Source organism: Fusarium poae, chromosome 1, assembly GCF_019609905.1.
Source record: "Fusarium poae strain DAOMC 252244 chromosome 1, whole genome shotgun sequence".
NCBI classification, from domain to species: Eukaryota; Fungi; Ascomycota; class Sordariomycetes; order Hypocreales; family Nectriaceae; genus Fusarium; species Fusarium poae.
In genome coordinates this window covers 4,103,355-4,117,530 of record NC_058399.1, presented here as the reverse complement: position 1 = coordinate 4,117,530, position 14,176 = coordinate 4,103,355, and the positions used below count along the sequence as shown (strand labels likewise).

Here is a 14,176-nt window from a genome sequence, read left to right as displayed (position 1 = left end):
TAAACGCCCATTGACTTGAAAAAAGAAGCTCCGCTAAGCCAAGTCGTCACTCAAGAGAGTATATCAAACAAATAGAATTTGTATCAATGCTATCTATCATATGTCATAATCCCCATACCTTATTTGCTGTGCGGCTTACGGTTCTTTGGGGTTGCCCGATGATACTGAATTGGCCACTTGACATCGACATCCAGTTGGTCTGCGGCGCTGAGCACAAAGTCTGGCTCCCTAAGGAACTGTCTTGCAGCAAGCACGAGATCAGCCTTTGGATCCTCGTTCTCTTCGACCAGCGAACGAGCAAAAGGGCCATCAGTGACATAGCCGACTGTTCCAATCAGAAGTTCCTTGCCATCAGCACGCAATGTTTCGCGGATCTTGCCTGCGAGATCTGTTTGGAGCGTCTGGTGAACCTTGATCTTTTGCGCCTTCAAGTTTCCACCGCTGCTTATATCGAGAACGTCGACCCCCAATGACGGGAGTTGCTTGGCGAGACGAATGCTGCTCTCGAGGTCCCAAGATGGTTCATTGTTCCACTCCATCCACTCGGTGGCAGAGATGCGCACCCAGAGGGGTAACTCCTCTGGAACAACGGCGCGAATTGCTTCAGTAATCTCGAATAGCAGACGTGTACGGTTCTCAAAGCTTCCGCCATACTGATCAGTTCGTTTCTGCAAGTCGCGTTAGTTTTCAGCCTTTTTATAATGAGTATTGTAAATGACTTACGTTCGTAAGAGGCGAAAGAAATTGGTGCAGAAGATAACCATGAGCTGCATGGATCTCAATTACATCAAAGCCAGCCTTGACGGCTCGTACGGCAGACTCTTGCCATTGCTTCACAAGAGTCTTGATCTCTTCAATCGTCAATTCATGTGGCGTTCCAAAGTCATCAGCAAATCTAATAGCACTAGGCCCGACGATATCATCGGGCCAGCCTCCGACTTCCTCAGTGGCAAGTGCTTTGTTCACAGAGCCACCGATCCAGGGTGCAACTGTGCTCGCCTTTCTGCCAGCCTATGGTATATGTCAGTTTAAGCACCAACCTCGACTACCCATTTTCCAGGTTGAGCTTACATGTGCGAGCTGAATTGCAGCTTTGGTATTCTGGCTATGAATGAAGTCTGTGATGCGCTTGAGAGGCACAATCTGGCTATCTTCCCAGAGGCCTGAGTCCTCGGGGCTAATACGACCACGAGGCTCAACAGCAGTGGCCTCAACGAAAACAAGACCGGCGCCTTGGAGAGCGAACTGTCCGAGATGGACAAGGTGGAAATCAGTCAAGTGTCCATCCTGGGCTGAGTAGGTGCACATAGGCGAAACGACAAAGCGGTTCTTGAGCTCAACACCCCGCGTACGGAGTGGTTTGAAGAGGGTCGGCACCAAATCGGTCTTGAGCGGGGTACCAGCCGGCGGTTCCTGTGCCGGAGTGAAGTAAGGAACTCCGGCAGCTGCCTTGTTCTGAATTTGACTGGTCATAGTTACTGGTAATAGTGTTGAGTGTTGTGTAGTTTATCCTGTTACGAAGGTTGTGGGACCTGCGAGCATTTAAATATGTACTTATGTATGCGAAAGACAGGGTTGGTAGTAACAAACCAGCCAGGCCTCGATATCTGTTGGACAGGGTATCTATAGATTTGCACAATGCCAGAAGCACCCACCAATCAAGTTGTGAATAGTATCGAGATGAAAGCTGGTTGTTTGAACATTCCTTCCTGAAATTCGAGGACAGGGATGGCTTTCATATAAACTGCTTGACAGTATCAAAACAGACTAAACCTTCGACATATTGATAGCTCTCCAATACCACTCGGCCAACAAGCACTGGATTTTGCTCAAATACAGCAACAATGACGTGACAGGAAAGATAGTTGTTTACTAAGATCACTATCATCATTATTCATCCTCCACTCGGCTTTGCCATTCTGACTATATTCGTGCTATGCTCTAGAATAGCTAGAAGAGGTATGTAGATTTCCTTGGAAGGCGAATGCTGAATAATCTAACCGCCCACTACGCTAAACCTCTGTCGAACGACTCTGCACGATAACGTTATCGATCTTTCCATGATTGTCCACATGGGTAAACCCATGTAGACGCTGTTATTATTATGCATTTGGTTTGAACAAACGATAATAACAGAAATCTGTACTTGTAAGAATCAGGTGCCGAGCTGGTATTAAGCAAGTACCACTTACTTCGTTGATGTCGCTTTCTTTGCCTGATATCAATTAACTCTTGACTGCACTGGAAAAAACAGATGATATTGGACCTTTTCTTGGATCATTAGTGTCCACCATTGCCTCAGAAACTAACTACCTCTTATGCTTCTATATGCACAATTTTCCTGTTCGAAGTTCGAGGAAGTCCCGTTGCCCGAGCTTCGAAATCAGATCGGCAACGCTAACTTCGTCCAATGCATATGTCTAGCCGAAGTCAAATGTTGGTGGCGGACGCAGGAACAAGTTCAATGATCACTGGTCCCTTAACAAAGTACTGTCATGTCCAAATTTCACGTAGGTGAAACTATCAAAACAAAAGTTAAAAGAAAATTCTTTTGGTCCCTACCAGACATGATTGACGCCCGATGTAGCGACATGCTTCCACAGTTTAACCCCAATCCGCGGTCTATAAACAACCTAGCATTCTAAGCCAGCATCTAATGATGGCAACCAAAAACTCCGAATATCGCTCTTCCAGTTCATCGATTAATATGATGACCAAATTCAATTCTCACATAAATTCAACGAGGTATTAACCGACATTCATCAGTAACTTATTCCTGGTGGGTGGGCTTGAAGGTCCATCGTTGGTTCTCGGTGCCCTGGGCAAAAGGAACGCCGAGCTCGAATAGTCGGAGGACGACGTTAGAAAAGTCCTTGAAAAAAGCATCGTTGTCCTTGGCATACTTCTCGACCCAAGGCTTGAACTTCTTGTCCTCAATAAGAGCAATGTCGCTGGGAAGCATCATGAGGGACTTGGTGGTCTTGTCCTCGTACTGTGCAGGGCCGTTCCACTTCTTCCACTGCCACTTCTCCTCGACAAGAAGACGGAAGTAGTCGTTAGTCAGGACAGTAGGAGAGAAGGTCCAAGGACCACTGTAGCCGGATCGGTCGGTGTGGCATCGGCCAAGAGCGTGGGCACCAGACAATGCAACAATTTCTTGATCGTTGAAGCCCATGCGGCCGAAGATACCTCGGAGATGATCCTGACGCTTGGAAGCGTCAGGAAGACGGCCATCGGGCGTGCAACCAGAAACATCGCGGTCAGAACGGCCAGGTCGGTAAGGGATAACGGGACCCAGCATCTCCTGGATGGCACAAACGCCGGCAAGGATCCAGAGATCAGAGTAGGTGATCCAAGGAAACTTTTCCTTGACAGGCTGGAGGAAATTACGGGCAGCGGCCAGACCGGCATTGGCACCGTGGTCAGACTCAGGAGCGAATCGCATGGTAGCTCCATTGCTGCCACCAGTACCGGTCTCCTTGTCATAGGTGCCGCTGGCGTGCCAGGCAAGACGGACTAGAACGGGACCGTAGCTACCATCGTCGTAGTCGTCCTTCTCCTCCAGGCGGGTGGCAATCTCGTTGTAAACCTTTTGGTAATCCTCCTTGCTGGGGTTGAAGACCTTGACAGTGGCGGAAGAAGCACTGTTGCCATAGAAGTAGTAGCCAGCACCTCCAGCAACGGCAGCACCAGTCAACCAGATCCAGGCCGAAGAGGACTTCTGTGCGGGCTCAGAAGAGTAGTGGCGACGACCCTGTTGGCGGATAACCTGTCGGGGAGCAATAGCGAAGCCATTGCGAGTGGCGCGAGTAGCCGCGCGGGCAAACTGTCGGGTAGCAGAAGCCATCTATAATACAGAAATATCAATATCAATTCCAAACATGGGCGAGCAAGACAATGAGGCGGACTATTGCAGGCGTGTCTGAATGTTGTTGGGTGTTGAAGGGGTGCGTAGCTTGTAGTGCAAGAGATGACTTCAACGTACCTTGATTGTTAAGATATCGCAAAGTGCTTGAGACGCTTCGGAGACGTAACTTCACGAGAAGAAAGAGAGAGAGTGTGTGTGTGGGAGAGAAAGAAAGAAGATCTGAGACGAGCGGTACTGTACCTTCCTATAAGAGGGAATGGCGTCGGTTGAGTTTGGTGGGAAGCCGAGGAGACGGGGACCTGCCGTGTCAGTTACCGTTAGGCAACTCCGACCCTGACTGATAAGTTCACCTGCCGTCAGAACGCGATTCATGAAGACCGCAGAAAATGAATGGCAAAGCTTCCGTTCTTCCATTCACTGCTAGGTCCGTCTAGACCCGCTCCGACCCATTCTAAACCGAAAACAGCGGCTCTGGTATTCTTTGATCTCGTCTCAATCTACTATCTAAACAACCTCTGCTTTCGCGTTAACCCTCATACTGTCATGGTCGGTACTGCCTACCCAAAGGCCTGTGGGTCACGGATTCTAATGATTCCTCACATCATTTCCCCAGAACCTCTCCGAAGCGGTACCGGCTTCAGGAGCCGGTGCCACGACTCGAAATCAGTCTCTGGTCATTGGTCAATGATGTATCAAAGTCCCAATGTTTTTCATTTTTGGTGGGGGATGACGCCGGGATGGGCCCAGTGGAGTCAGTGGGGATTCTTGGTAATGGAGATTCTGTTGCCTCTGAGAGGACACTAATGCTGAGGCCTGGGTGAAGCAACGTCAGGGGTTGCTGTGTGGAACATCAAACTGTTACAGCTAACTTGTGTTATCAAGTCATGAGAAGTCGTCAAAAATGGCTGCCATGTGTCAGACCAGAATGCGAGACCCTTTTGGGTTGTGAGCTACAAGGCGACCAACCATAAGGCTTTGGCTAGTGAAATTGGAGTTCGAATACCCAAGAGATGGGGAAATTCCGACGCACCAGGACCCTGAAGGGTGACCCTCCATTCCAAGCTACGTATCTCCTCTCCAACGTCTCTCATCGGGATATCAGTCATCAGCCCGTAGCTTCGAAGTATCAGCCACAAGTGGATACAGGAGCACCACGAGATGGAATCTTTTTCGAATGACAGGGGTCCGTTTGTGTCCAGGCTCAAAGATTCCAAATCGTCTGCCTCCCGCATGTGATCTCTCGTCATATCAGCAAATTACAACCTATTTTAACACTGTACATTATCAGCTGGACTCTGATTGGGTTAGACAATCTTCACAAATCTCACGCAATGCCTTAACATGTAGCTTCGAAGTTTGCAATTATGATCGATTAGTCTGAAGTCATAGACAGCGGGCAGCCTGGTTTCCCCAGATTTCAGACGGCGAATGCCGAACCCCGTTGGTCAACGTTCGCCGATAATTCTCCGGTGGAAACAGATTGGGCTAGATTCCATGGCGATATGTAATACAGGGCTCTAGCAGCACTAATGTATGTGTCCGATTATAATACTCCACAAGATCTGTAACAATTCCACTCATCAACAACTCCATTTTCAATGTGGGATATATATATACTGTCTATTATCTTCTGTAGGCTACAAGCTGCTGTTACTTATTCATTCAGAATAAAAATTCCTTATCGAACTCTGGAAGCCCAGCATCATGTCTGTGAGACATTCCATTAATTTTCCAGCGTCATCCAATACATCTACCATTTGCAGGAACGCTGTTTCCTTCATGTGTTAACCATCGCCAGGTTCATCGTTTATAGCAGCCTCACACGTCGTCTATCGCGTTTCCGTTCTCAGTTGAAGTCTGCGTTGCCTTGTGCATCAGCCTCTGGCTCCCCATGAACTTCATAGAAATGAACGTATTGTGCCTCGGCTCTCTGCTTGCTGGCTTCATCAAGTTCGCCCTTTGCAGCACCGTTTTCCTTGCCACTTCCTGTGCACAATTCTGCTACTGAGGATGGCCTGTAATGGGATTAGCGGATGCTACTTGATACAAGGACAAAAAGGCAACTTACCCAAAGATTTCCCTGTCAATCTGCAAGAACACCTTCATAGCATCCTTGTCACCCCGTTCAACCAAGTAGTTGAGGTAGATCTGGGCCAGGTCCTTCTTTACTGGTGCGGAAAGTCGGCTTCGTTCTCGAAGCTCGTCAAACACCTTCTTCATGCACTCGCCATGCTGAGCCTCGGTCTCAGCGTTTGATGGCTGCTCCAGCTCAAATTGAAACCACCGATCCCAGAACAGTCTGCTGTCGCCACACCATGTTACGTTCTTAGTAAAAACCTCACGAGCTTCTTCAGCAGATCCTTTGACCTTCCAGAGCAACATGGCCCACTCTGCAACCAACGCGGCCTTGGTATAGAGGTCGACGGTAGGGGCTTCGATTTGATTCTTGTACACCTGGATGGCGGCATCGACTCCGCTTTGTCGTCGCTCAACATTGGCCCATGAAACGATGACCTCGACAGAGTCTGGCAATCTCAGAAGAATAGCCTCGTGAATATCGAGAGCAACATCAACACGGCCTGTACTCTCTTCAAAGTAGGCCCACTGTAGTCTGATACCTGGCCGGCTGATAGGCACAAACATTGTCGAGGCCCGCACGTAAATATTACGAACTTCTTCTGCTTTTCCCTCCTGACCAGACATCCACCTAGCGTACCGAAACCAGAGATCGTCGTAGAATGCGCATGTCACAAGGCATCGCTCGTACAAGGCAACGATTCGTGCATAGTCTCCTTCAGATTCTTCAAAATCCAGATATTTGCGCCAGTTTGCCAGGTCCTTATGTTCTAGGGCGGTGACATGAAAGTAAGGTCTCTTGATCTCGGACTCATAAGTCCAGCGCTTTGATACCTCGGTTTGTGTGGTTGTGAAAATTTCATAGAACATGGCATCAATCTTTGCACGAACATCGCGCTCAATTTCCAACTCAGGCTTAGGAGCACCGCCAAAGGCAACATTTTCGGCTTCAACCTCTGCTCTGAATCGCGCAAGATCCTCGGCGGGAACAACTTCGGTGATCGGTTGACTGTGTGATAATGATCGGAATCTCTCGTAGTATCGGGCATACTGATGCATGGGTATGCGAATGATGCGTGCGTGAATGGCGTAAATCTTGTCCTGGGCCTCCTGGCGCTCTTCGTACTCTATGTACTTGTCCCAGAAAGGGTGCGCCAAAAAATCAAGACCGACAAAGGTTGACCCTCGCTCAAAAAGCCTGGAGTGTAAGGTCAGCATAAGAACCATCTGTGGGAGGGATAACTCAGGGAAAGGGTGGAGAGGATTAATACAGAGGGGAAAATGGTTATGCATGCGAGTGAGTAGCAAAACCGAGATCATGTTCTATCGAGCGGGTGACGTGTAACGCAGGGACGATTCTCGAGTTAAGAACGAGCACGGGTGGAATATCAAAATCGCCTGGTAGAGAGCGTGAGAGAGCATCCCAGCTTAAGGGGCTATCGCAGGCATATCTCACCATCAGACACCTTGATAGTGAAGTGTACAGCCCTCACGGATATGTCGACCGAGACCACCCTGGTCAAGCGAAATACTGCTCCGGAAGGCATGTTAAGGGAAGGGGAAGGAAATCATCCAAACGGAACTTACTCTCTGACGAGGTGTGGGTCATGGGTTGTCTCCATCTTGAAGGAGCAGTAATCCGTCCACAAATCGACAGAATTGGTGATGCTTGCACATCCTCTCTCATAGACCTATTCGTGGTCAGCTATGTCACAGATAATATAGAGGGAACACTGACCATCTCGGCAGACTCGGGGCCGGCGATGTTGAACTCCATATCAGCATACTTCTTCCAGTAGCCGAAGAAGAGGGGGAATTTCGTCAAGAGCCGATCGTACGCATCGCGGAAAGTTGCTAGTGCCTGGGGACTTGAGTTGCGGTTCAAGCCACCTTCCAATGTCTCACAAGCTTTGATGAGATTCTCCCAGTGATCGAAGTTATCAGGGTCGGACTCCTGTTATTTCACCAAACGTCAGATGATATTTCAAAGGCATGAATGAGTTTTTCAAGATATAAACATACCACCTCCGCATTGTGCTTGCGCACAGTCGCGTACTCCTCCTCAGAACCAAAGTGGCCGAAGTCGGTCATATCGTTGATAGCCGATTCTTCTTTTTTTCTCGTTCGCAAAGTGGAAGGGATGAGGATGGAAAAGCGATCGTGTTTTGGTTTTGTGTTGTAATTACGAAGCTGAGAAGTTTGCAGATAGGAGATGACGCTTGAGGCTCAGGTCCGTCGCGAAAGGTAGGGGCTGGTAGTTCGCGCTACAGACAAGCTCTTTTTTGGAGGAAAGAAAGGTACCTAACAATCTAGTCACTGGATAAAGAGCTTGTGCCACAGGCGCCTAAGGAAGCACGCACGAATCTGCGATAGATTGGTGCTGCCAGGGGTGTATGCAAACGGGACTGTACTTGTCTAGCAAGTCTCCGCAGCTGACATGGGTCTTGGGCCAGTATGTCCGGGCCAACGATTCGCCGTCTAAGAGCTGCTGACTAAGCCAAAATTTGAGCATGCACATATTTTCTCGAAAGCGGGTGCAGTTCAAAGAAATCTTTCTTTTTTCTGTATCCTAAAATGGGCTTATGATGATTCTCACATAATCATATGATAGGAAGAGAATGAACGCTCTCTTTTAGAGAGCATGATCTCAAATTCGAATCTGAAGCTCTATTCTTCCACTTTGTTTCTTATATCTTCAACATTATCCTCGACAACTTGTTCGCGATACTTCAGTAGGTATCTGGAGATTATGTCTTGTCGATTAGTTGCGCATTCCTGTTACGGACTTTTTCTGGGGAAAACTTCCTCATCTCGCTCCATGCGCTACCTAGATCAAGTCACGGTCGACACGGCTAAGAAATGTTTACCGTGGTATGCTCTATCGGACTGTGTTGAAAGTGGTTCTATGCATGTACCCTGTGATCCCAGTGCTCAAGTCCCACACCGGCCTTTACTTTAATCTATATTACTTATGGCTTCTGAAGCATCTGCCGCCGAAGGGTTGGCTACTTTGTGATTTGTGATTTGCACTCGATCGTTAACCTTTTGTGCCGAGGAGAGATTGCACCTCAGGCGTTTGCTGATACCTGCGTACGTCTAACCACCACTGCCCGGGTTAAATCACATAAGATTGCGGTCTAAACTTCCAGTCGGCTCAACAGGCCCATTGAGAATCTCGCAAAACATCACAAGAATGGGCTCAAACAGTTATTATGCTCTTCATGCTAATAATGGCTACTCGTGCACTTAGGTTTTACAGACACTACTACCGAGCTCCTATTTATTATGTACATGCCTGCGGTTTGTGGACAGGGTGTAAGAAACCTTGATTATTGGAAAAACAAAAGACGAAATTAAGAACTCAGCTCATGCCATTTGTGATCATAGGTACTTTTTGGTCTTTTATTTTTGCACCTCGAAGCTTAGTGGTAAACTTTTCTATTAAGCCCCTTGACTGGTTTATTCCATTAGTATGTACCTAGCAGCCAGGGGGTGTCTTGCTGTGCCCCCAGCTGAGAAACGTCATTTGCTCCAATCCAGTACTCTGACATTTGTCTATAATGCCCAAACCTCACCTTCGTCCAAACACCAGCTGAACCCTACGGAGCCCAACTACTATCACTCAAAAGTCATTTGTATTTGCATCTTTTCCTGGCTTGCATTCAATTGATCATGGTTCAAGTACAAATTTGAATCCATTCCGCAATCGCTGTCTCGGACGCGCTGAACCCTGAATTTATCTGTCCCGTCCAACACTATCATTCTGTCCAAAATGGAACATTCCTCACCAGCCTGGTCTTCTCAGGCTCCCTCACCCGAAAAGTCATGCGAGCTATATATACGCGACTATCCTCATCGATCCATCGCCATCGTATCGTCCTCACATACCCTAATATTTCGATATACCACGTCCACCAGTGAAGCCATCGCGAACGGCTCGCTTACATCCTTAGCTGCAATTACAAGACCCCGCGGGAACGTCAGCGAGACTGTAGTATCGAAATGCATGGTTGAATTCGCACCGGTTTCCAAAACCCTACTACAAGACTATCGTCGGCTGACTCATCGACCGATTTATGGAACGTTGGGCTTGATCACAGTCAACAGCGAGGTCTTTCTATCCATCATCACACATGCGACACGGGCTGCCACCTTACGGCCTGGTGAGACGGTAGAACGTATAGGCGGAGTTGCATTCTACTGCTTAAGTAGCGCCGACTATGACGATGTCGTTCCTCTCGAATCGCTCGATCCCGAGTTTTCAGATACTGCATCGGTACAGTCCGGTCCTTATGGTCAAGGCCTTGGTCGAAGGGAAGTTGCCATGGAGCATCCTTGCCACGAGTTGCGCAATCTACTGAGCAATGGAACCTTTTACTACAGTACAGATTTTGATCTGACAAACCGACTCCAAGATAGGTTCGTTGCTATCACGCTTCCAATAGAACCCTACTGACGAACAGCAGGCCAATCAATTCTAACTCCTTTGAGATTGACAATTTCGATGATGGGTTCCTCTGGAACTCATTCATGATCAGCCCCCTTGTGCAATTTCGTTCTCGACTTATGCCACACGAACGAGCGTCTCTCGATTCATCACGGATACTTACTTCAGCCATCCGTGGATTTTGTAAAACAATGACTATCCCATTGAACTCTTCACCCCTGAAGAACGTCAAATCGGGGATGCCCTCTTTCATGACTCTCATCTCCCGACTATCTTGTCGCAGAGCTGGAACGCGCTTCAATTCCCGAGGTATCGACGATGATGGGCACGTAGCAAACTTCGTTGAAACTGAAACCACTTTCTGGAGTCCAGCAGGGACAATGTTTTCGTATGCTCAAGTGCGCGGGTCGGTCCCAGTGTTTTGGGAACAGGCGGCCGACCTTATCCCAGGTCGCCAGAAGATCACAGTTACCAGATCTCCCGATGGGACTCAGCCTGCTTTCAACAAACATTTTGAGGAGCTTGAGCAATCCTATGGAGCAGTTCATGTCATTAACCTTCTTAGTGAGACCAAGCCAGGTGAGGTCGAGCTCAGTAACCTTTACCATAATGGCATCAGACATTGCCCTTTAAGCCGTGCAGGACAGGATGGATCTTCTGACCATGCCCTCCTGCGAGAGACAAATTACGATTTTCATGCCGAGACAAAAGGACCTGCCGGATACGAAGCCGCTCGGGATATTCGCCGATACATTGAGAATTCTACTGATGGGTTTGCATACTTCCTTGCAGAGGAGACAAATGAGCCAAGCTATGATCAAGACGGCTCTGGGCATGCGCGTATGGTGGTTGTGCTTCAACAGGAGGGTGTTTTCCGAACCAACTGTCTTGACTGTCTCGATCGAACCAATCTCATACAGACAATGATTTCACAAATGGCGGTTGAGGCTTTCCTAGGGCACCGGGGAGAATATGCTGCGTCCGACTTCTGGATGAGACATTCTAGTCTCTGGGCAGACAATGGAGATTCCTTGTCCAAAACCTACGCCGGAACAGGCGCTCTCAAGTCATCCTTTACACGCCACGGCAAAATGTCACTCGCTGGAGCTGTCGCTGACGTGCGCAAATCCGTGCAGCGTATATACCACAACAACTTCCTCGACCCCTCCCGCCAGATCACTATTGACATGCTTTTGGGTCGTCTTGTTGGGCAAGCACCGGTTCTTCTGTTTGATCCTATCAGCGACTTCGTCTCATCGGAGCTAGCCAAGAGGAGTGGTGAATTCACTTCTTACAACAGTATCACCATATGGGTTGGCACTTTCAATCTCAATGGGCGCACTGAAGGCGTTGATGATGATCTTGGTCCTTGGCTATTCCCAGAAACCCTAGGTAACGCTCAGCCAGATATCTTTGTGGTCGGATTCCAGGAGATCGTCGAGCTCAGTCCTCAGCAGATTATGAACAGTGATCCATCACGGAAAAACCTATGGGAACAGGCTGTAAAGCATAACCTCAACGAGCGACAGAAGCGATTAGGAGGCGAGAGATATGTGTTGCTGCGAAGTGGGCAGCTTGTCGGAGCAGCACTATGCATCTTTGTCAAGACGCCTAGTCTAGCCAGCATTAAGAACGTCGAGGGCAGCGTAAAGAAGACGGGTATGTCGGGCATGGCTGGAAACAAAGGTGCGGTGGCAATTCGGTTTGACTATGCCAACACTCATATCTGTTTTGTTACGGCACATTTGGCCGCTGGATTTTCCAACTACGACGAACGCAACCGTGATTACGCCACGATTCATCACGGTTTGCGTTTCCAGAGGAATCGTGGAATTGATGACCATGGTGAGCGCCCTTTCTTTACCGCCCCTTCCACTGCATCGTGCGGTTACGCTAACATGAACAGACGCTGTGATATGGCTGGGTGACTTCAACTATCGTATTGGCCTCAATTCAGAGACTGCACGAGCTCTCGTGAAGAAACGTGACTTTGAGACACTGTATGAAAACGACCAGCTCAATCTTCAGATGGTAGCTGGGCTGTCATTCCCATTTTATTCTGAAGCTCGAATTACGTTCCCACCCACGTACAAGTTCGATATTGGAACTGACAACTACGATACTTCGTATGTGTCTCGCGTGATCCATGTATCCTTGCATGGACATATACTGACTGAGATATAGTGAGAAGGCTCGCATTCCTGCCTGGACGGATCGTATCCTCCGGAAGGGGTCTAACCTCAGACAATTGCTCTACAATTCGGCACCTCTCAAATTTTCTGATCATCGGCCCGTCCATGCTGCGTTTGAGTGCAGAGTGAGCATTGTCGACGAACGATTACGTGAAACAATCAGTAGAGAGCTGTACCAACGTCGAAAGGCTGATGTTGGGGACGCAACGGCTCATCTCGGCACTGGTGATGACAGCGACGATGAGGATCTTATTGGCTATGATTCTATCGAGCCTGGGCTGCCTCCTGCGAGTTCAGATCGTCAAAAATGGTGGCTCGATAACAAACAGCCTGCTCGAGCCGCGGTGCCTGTGCCCAAGCCCAGGAATAACCAGGCCGTCGGGCTCAATCCCAATCGTCCCTCGAATCCATTTGGTCTCACGGATGAGCCAGACTGGATCTCCATCCCGAGGTCATCCTCCAAGGCATCATTATCCAGTATGTCAAGCTCGCCATTCGAGAAGGTCAGCTTGCCCAACTCCATGGCATCAGCTTCAAGCATCCAACCTCGGAAACTGCCTCCACCGTATGATCCATCAGCATTACCAGCCAAGGTGGGACGTATCAACCTTATGGACGACCAAACTCCCATGGGCCACGTAGAGACGCCGCCTCCGCCCCCGCCCCCTCGACGAGGAACATCGGGCATGGCACCGAGCACCGGGTTTGGTCTTAATAGAGTGCAGACGCAGCCGCAGCCGCAGCCAACACCACCACCTCTGAGGTCAGCGTCAGCAGCCTCGCACGCTTCTCAATACTCACAGAATAGCAAGGGTGGCAAACCAGCACCTCCAGTAGCAAAGAAACCGGCCCATTTAACAACGTCACCCAGCTCGAGCCCAGGCATAAGTCACAGCATCATGGACGAAGACTTTAGACCACCTTTGCCATCAAGGGCTCAAACTGGGGGTCCTATGGCAGGCTTTCAGCCACAGAGTCTCGGAGTTGCTGCAAGGAAACCTGTAGGTCTGCCGAAGCAAGGGATGAACGGAACGAACCCAAACTTATCAACCCCGTTCGGTGGGGTGCCATCGCGCCGACCCGCGCCGCCGGTGCAGCCCAAGCCGCAGTTATCACAATCAAGTCAACACCGAGAGCAAGGGTCGGTTGATTTGTTAGGTTCACTGGACGAAAGTCAGGATGTAGGGTGGGAGACCTTGAAGCCAAGCACAAGAGCTTAACAATTTGAATAGCATTACCAGCAGTTGGCATTTGGATGCGTAGGCGTTTGGGGCTGGTTTTACTGTTTTGGTGGGCTTTGATGTTAGATAGGCCTCTCTGTCCGTCTTGCATTGGAACATGACTATTGGTACAATTCTAACTGTTGTCTTGACGTTTCCTTCATTGGTTGATGGTGTTCATGTTGGATTTGTTTCAGGACATGTGAACCAACAACTGAATCAGTGTGACCACTTTTTGTGAAGCCATGAGTCGGTCACGCAAAGTTCTGAGCGCCCAGCATTTCGTTGGCGGTATGTCAACTTATTAGAGTCATTTCGATCGCCAAGATGCAACCAATTTATTCGATCCCATTTAAGAGGCTAGTGGGTAGCA

The 14,176-nt window shown here is 48.8% G+C and overlaps 4 protein-coding genes across 4 annotated transcripts; 1 reads left to right on the top strand and 3 right to left on the bottom strand.

Annotated features, from left to right (window-relative positions):
• Positions 1-119: 119 nt before the first annotated feature.
• Positions 120-1,473, bottom strand: FPOAC1_001338 (uncharacterized protein; the record flags this gene model as incomplete). Its single annotated transcript, XM_044845943.1, has 3 exons — positions 120-668; positions 724-1,011; positions 1,072-1,473. The coding sequence occupies 3 exons, from the start codon at positions 1,471-1,473 to the stop codon at positions 120-122; spliced, it is 1,239 nt and encodes a 412-aa protein (XP_044711859.1).
• Positions 1,474-2,770: 1,297 nt separating this feature from the next.
• On the bottom strand, positions 2,771-3,847 carry CCP1 (heme peroxidase; the record flags this gene model as incomplete). The annotated part of the gene is made up of 1 exon (XM_044845942.1): positions 2,771-3,847. One exon carries the CDS (start codon positions 3,845-3,847, stop codon positions 2,771-2,773), a length of 1,077 nt encoding a protein of 358 aa, XP_044711858.1.
• Positions 3,848-5,714: 1,867 nt separating this feature from the next.
• On the bottom strand, positions 5,715-8,035 carry FPOAC1_001336 (uncharacterized protein; the record flags this gene model as incomplete). Its single annotated transcript, XM_044845941.1, has 5 exons — positions 5,715-5,883; positions 5,937-7,142; positions 7,532-7,635; positions 7,683-7,898; positions 7,967-8,035. The coding sequence occupies 5 exons, from the start codon at positions 8,033-8,035 to the stop codon at positions 5,715-5,717; spliced, it is 1,764 nt and encodes a 587-aa protein (XP_044711857.1).
• A 1,681-nt stretch (positions 8,036-9,716) lies between these two features.
• On the top strand, positions 9,717-13,803 carry FPOAC1_001335 (uncharacterized protein; the record flags this gene model as incomplete). Its single annotated transcript, XM_044845940.1, has 4 exons — positions 9,717-10,363; positions 10,411-12,236; positions 12,298-12,517; positions 12,576-13,803. The coding sequence occupies 4 exons, from the start codon at positions 9,717-9,719 to the stop codon at positions 13,801-13,803; spliced, it is 3,921 nt and encodes a 1,306-aa protein (XP_044711856.1).
• Between the last annotated feature and the right edge of the window lie 373 nt (positions 13,804-14,176).